We start from the raw sequence: 5765 nt of genomic DNA on the forward strand, positions 1-5765 counted from the left end.
ATCTTCAAGGTGATGCTCAGATTCTTTTATCTGAGCTTTCAAAATTTTGGTTTTCTTTGGCAAAGGTGTGCCAAGGACCTGATCTGACTCAAATAAAATCATAAATAAAAAAACATCTATGATGAATAAGTGATCCCAGTGGTCACTCAACATAATTTGATCGTGAACTATCCCTTTAACGTTCCAAAAAGGAGTTTTCGCAGGAATGCAACAGAATAACAATTTTTGGTTCCCCAAAGAACCTTCGGTAACACCTTATTTTGATAGTCCACTTTAGACATTTAACTACCTATAAATAACTTTGCAACTACATGTCAACTAACAGTCATTAGAGTATTAGTAGACTGTCTGCTTAATATCTACTAACACTTTATTTTGATGGTTGCTCAACAGACGATCTATTGACTATCAGTAACTTTGCAAATACGGCAACTTATTCTACTAACCCTAACCTAACAGTCTACAAATGCTCTAATGAGAGTTAGTTGACATGTAGTTGCAAAGTTATTTACAGTTAGTAGAATGTCTAAAGTGGAAATGAAAGTGCAACCAAACCTTTAAGATAACAGTTTTTAGAAAACATTTTAAAGAACATCTAAAAAAATAAAAAAAAATCTAAACCTTTTTCCACTATAAAGAACCCCAAGCTTCCATGGATGTTAAATGTTCTTCACAGAAACATAGGTGCATAGAGAACCTTTATTTTTAATAGTGTAGAGTTTTAAAATGTTTAAAAAGATGAACATTACCAAAAAATTATCTAATAATAGATTATGTGACAGCTAATACCGGGTGATAAATGGTACTTTTTTTTTTTTTTTTTTTTTTTTTTTTTAAAGAGTTGTTTGTAGGTGTACATTCTACCTGATTTTTAGGGGGTGGAGGTGGTGGGACTTTCTTCTTGACAATGTTAAAGAGAGGGCTATCAGTCATATCAAGCGATGGAGGTTTTGGACGCCTCTCATCATTAGAGTCAGACTGAAATCATTATACCAGGAGCAGTTTCAGAGAAAAGGAAGCCAGGGTCAGAAGGACAGATGGAAGAAAAGAGAAAGAAGAGATTAACTAGGCACAGAAATACTCGGATCACTCCAAGTAAAGAGGTTCTCCAAAGCCAAAATGTAAAAGAATAGTTAACCCCTAAATTCTCATTATTTTTTATATAATTTGAAACCAATATCCCTTAAACTGCCCAGACCCGTATCTTGATGTCAAACCTTGTACAACACATCATGATGTAAAATATTTCAAAGTTTGTGAAAGATACTTTACAGGACCAACAGAGATGTTCTGTAAATGACAAAAAAAAATGTAGTCAGTTACAAAAATCTATTGTATGGCTTCAGACAGTTTTTGCATTTTGGAGCTCTACAGCCTTCACTTTCATTACATGGAAAAGAGCAGCAAGATCATTCTGAAAAATAACTCTGTGTTCCACTGAAGAAAAACAGAAATAATGTGAAATGATATAAGAGAGAGTGAACAATGACAATTTTATGTAAATACATTTATACAGTTGTATATACAGTAAATAATGCACAAATCTGTACATAAATCCAAATGCATACCACATTATTATTATTATTTTCCTTAGTCTTATTTAAATGTTCCTTCTGTTCTCAATGTCAGGTCAATGTATTGGTCTTATGAAGTATTCTAATTTGTTGAGATAGCGAATTGGTGGGTTTTTGTTAAATGTGAGCCAAAACCATCACAATTAAAAGAACCAAAGACTTAAACTACTTCAGTCTGTGTGCATTGAACTTATTTAATACACGAGTTTCACAATTTGAGTTGAATTACTGAAATAAAATAACTTTTCCACGACATTCTAATTTATTGAGATGCACCTGTATGTATGTTTGTACCAAGAGCTCCTAAAAAAAAAACCTAAACAAATTCCTTGTGTGTTTGCACACACTTGGCGAATAAAGCTCCTTCTGATTCTGAGTTTTCATTGTTGGGTGAACTATTCTTTTAAGAAAATGCAATGCAAATCTTTCATTGATGTTCAGTCAAAGTAGTATTTACCTGTCTGCGAACAGAGCAGCTTGCGGTGCGGTCTTCAAATTTTGCTAGAAGTTGAGTGGCCATAAACTTGACCTTGTTTTCTTTCAGTTCCCGCCCCTCACTGGACACAGAAGAACTCTGATTGAAGGATTTGGTTGTCTGGAAGAGAAGTAGCCCAATCAGAGAGCAGTTCCAGTTTCACATGCTTTTACTAGTATGTTAATATATACTATAATACTGACCTCTTCGAAGTAACTAATTTTCCGTCTTCTCTTGTATATGGCATCATTGTCTTCAACCTTTTTATCATTCGAAGGAACAATAAATTATATTTTACTTTAGAAAGTGATGTCCAAACTTGAACATAAAGAAAGTCCACAAACCACAAACAGTGATTGTAATAACTCAAACCCTTTGTATTCTACCTTGGGAATGCGTTTACGAGGCTGAAGTAAACTCAATGACTTGTAAACAGGTCTGGGAGAACCCAATGGACATTTTTCATTATTTGCATCACCATCTCGCCTTGAATCTACAATAAACCACATGACAAACATTTGCATGACATTTGAGAATAAACAACTACAACAAACAAGCATTGTAACCAAACACACATCACTTTACAACATAAAAGCCTCATATTGCAGCTTGATTGTCCAAGAAGAAGCCATCTGAATGCATGTCTCATTTAGTTGACATCAGACGTGCTTCTGCTGTATTAACTTCTCTGAGGCCAGATAATATATATAATGTGGAATATTTATGGCATCCTCCTCTGTGGTAACGTACAGATCTGTAGGGCGGTAACCTGGTTTCAGACAGACATGCATTCCTGGCATGACTGCGTGACTGAAGGAATTGTGTAACTCAAATGTTTGAGTGCAAAAGGCTAGATAGAATGCTTCTCTTTAGGGGTTTTCCATAAATGCATTGTGTGTTTCCTTAATGGACACACCTTATGCAAACTCTAACTAGGTGGAAGACACACTCAAAGCAGATAATAGGTTTTGGACAGTGTAAAATCTCTGAACACCTTTAGTGGGCTAACAGAATGTCATGTATATTTTGAGGAGTGAAGGCCTCTTGAGATGAAAATATATTTTGGTAGCACTTTATTTTACATTCCTGTTCCGCATGTACATAGAGGTGCATCTCAATAAATTAGAATGTCATGGAAAAGTTCATTTATTTCAGTAATTCAACTCAAATTGTGAAACCCGTGTATTAAATAAATTCAATGCACACAGACTGAAGTAGTTTAAGTCTTTGGTTCTTTTAATTGTGAACCAAAGTAGTCAAGGAGGCTGTTGAAAAATGTGACCGATATTACACAAAGTTCAAATGAACCGAATAACTGAAATTAAATTAACTGAATATAGAATACTGAACTGATCATGTACTCTTTTGTTCAAAGTCTGGGTCCAGTAAGATTTTTTTGTTGTCGTTTGCTTTGTTTTTATTTTTACTTTGTTCAGTAAGGATCAATTAAATTGATTAAAAGTGACACTAAAGATATTATAATGTTACAAACTATTTCCATTTCAAATAATTGCTGTTCTTTTGAACTTTCTACTCATCAAAATGCAAGGAGAAATGTTTAAATATTAGTATGCTAGATATTTTATGTATATTTAATTCAGCACGTGACATCCATCTTGGAAATAAAAATATTTTTTTTGTTTTCCAATATTTCTATATTTTTTCCCAATCAAGGGTCAAAGAGACTACATCTGGTTCAAGTGAAATAAATAATTAAATTGATATGTTTGTATATATTTACACTAATGTTCAAAACTTGGGGTGTGTAACGATTTTTTAAATACTTTCATTCAGCAAGGATGCATTAAATTGATGCATTAAATTCAAACGTGACAGAAAAGTAATTTATAATGTTACAAGGATGTCCATTTCAAATAAGTGCTGTTCTTTTAAACTTTCTATTCATAAAAGTGTCCAGACAAAAATGTATCAATTATTACATTGTAATAATTGTTCACAATGCTGCAGTTTTTACTGTATTTGTGTGAAAAAAAATGCAGCCTTCACTCTTAAAAATAAAGGTGCTTCACGATGCCATAGAAGAACCTTTTTGTCTAAATGGTTCCATAAAGAACCTTTAACATCTGAAGAACCTTTCTGTTTGGCAAAAGGTTCTTTGTGGTGAAAGAAGGTTCTTCAAATTACAAAAAGGTAAGAAAGGTTCTTTAAAGAACCATCCCTTTGACTGAATGGTTCTTTGTGGAACCAAAAATGGTTCTTCTATGGCATCACTTGAAGAACCTTTTGAAGCACCTTTATTTTTAAGAGTGTTGGTGAGCATAAGATACTTTAAAAACATTACTGTTCAGAAGTGGGTAAGTAAGATTTTTGTAGTGTACTTGATTCTGGATAAATGGTACACGTAGTATGCTAGTTTGCAATTCCAAACATAGCCAGTGATCCTAATAGGGTTGTAATGAAAGAGTTCATGATCTACCTGACGGAGGTAGAGGCATTCCCCGGAAGAGCTCGTAGAATTTGGAGAGGTAGTTGCCCATGCTGGTCTTGTCCGGCTCCTGACCTGCCGCCAGCTCTTTCCCTGTGATGAAAGGCTTAATGCCAAACTCCTTCTCAGCCACATCAAATGCCAGCTGAAGGTTTTTGGCACAGTCTTGCTCATTCAGAGAGTCATAATCGCTACAGGAAATAAGGTGATTAGAACGGAGAGCATGGGACCTGAATTAAACAAGCTGGCCTCTTGACATTTATGCAAAGAAAGGACAATGTGAAGTTGTGAAAGTTCTCTGCTTTCTTTAAGCTACTTTTGACAATCTCAAATGACAGACTTGAAAAATGGCCCTTGATAAAGTGTGTGAAATGTTGCACATGGTTATATGTTGTTCAGACTCTTTCACAGCCAAGAACACTGAAGTTTAAACGTCACTCTGTTTAGATGAATAAGTATCGTCTGGCAGGATATCCGTTTTCAAAAGGAAAATTGCTGTAACCTGGGAAAGTGATTTCTCAAGGAGTTAAAGTGCTTTTCACATGTCCTGCTCATGTTTAGGATTACACAGTAACTGACTGTACAAAGGCAAAAGCTGATAAACATGCATTAGAGTTGACTGCAATGGTTGCCAAAACAGAACTTGATTTGTGGGCATGTCAGGAAGCAGACCAAATATTTATTAAATGTGCAAACGACTTAATTCCATTGCTAATGTTTCACTCATTAGATGAACATTATCAAAGTGTCATGTAAATTACCGTTTTATAGGGACTGCCTGATTCATCCTTTAATAATCGACAATATTAGTATGTATTTCAAGTTTCATTTTTGGTCATGACAGCATGACATTTATTTTTTTGTTTTGATATTGTTAAATGGTTATATTAGGTTTTTTAAGACTCCATACCATGTTAGTGTCATTTTATTTATTAAAACATTTTTTGATATATGATATGATATATGATATATGATGAGATATATCTTGCGTCGAGTTAGTTCTGGCAGGTCACGTTAGTCAAGCTCGCATCAGCTGACTCTCAGCTGATCCCCATCAACCTATGGGAATACGACACCTAAGCATTCATATATAAGGTCCCTCAGTATTATAAGCAGTTTTCGCATTGCTCAATAGCTAATTACACTCCTCCATCCCCAACTCCTCCTCTGTCAGTCAGGATTCAGCCTTCTGATTCTCCTTTGAATCAGACTAATTCTAAAATGTGTACATAACATTATTGAACTTTAACGATATCTGCAATACATTTAT

The 5765-nt window shown here is 34.5% G+C and overlaps 1 protein-coding gene across 1 annotated transcript in view; it reads right to left on the reverse strand.

Annotated features, from left to right (window-relative positions):
• LOC107552977 (protein-methionine sulfoxide oxidase MICAL2-like) overlaps nt 1–5765 on the reverse strand; it is a gene marked incomplete at its 5' end in the record, with an annotated part of 16377 nt that overhangs the window by 2066 nt on the left and 8546 nt on the right. Inside the window, 5 exons of the mRNA XM_016235039.1 lie at nt 865–978; nt 2032–2169; nt 2253–2321; nt 2436–2542; nt 4487–4686. Of these exons, the coding sequence (XP_016090525.1) occupies nt 865–978; nt 2032–2169; nt 2253–2321; nt 2436–2542; nt 4487–4686 (628 nt within the window). The remainder of the gene's footprint in view (nt 1–864; nt 979–2031; nt 2170–2252; nt 2322–2435; nt 2543–4486; nt 4687–5765) is intronic.

This window comes from Sinocyclocheilus grahami, unplaced genomic scaffold, assembly GCF_001515645.1.
Source record: "Sinocyclocheilus grahami isolate Dianchi unplaced genomic scaffold, SAMN03320097.WGS_v1.1 scaffold462.1, whole genome shotgun sequence".
Lineage (NCBI taxonomy): Eukaryota > Metazoa > Chordata > Actinopteri > Cypriniformes > Cyprinidae > Sinocyclocheilus > Sinocyclocheilus grahami.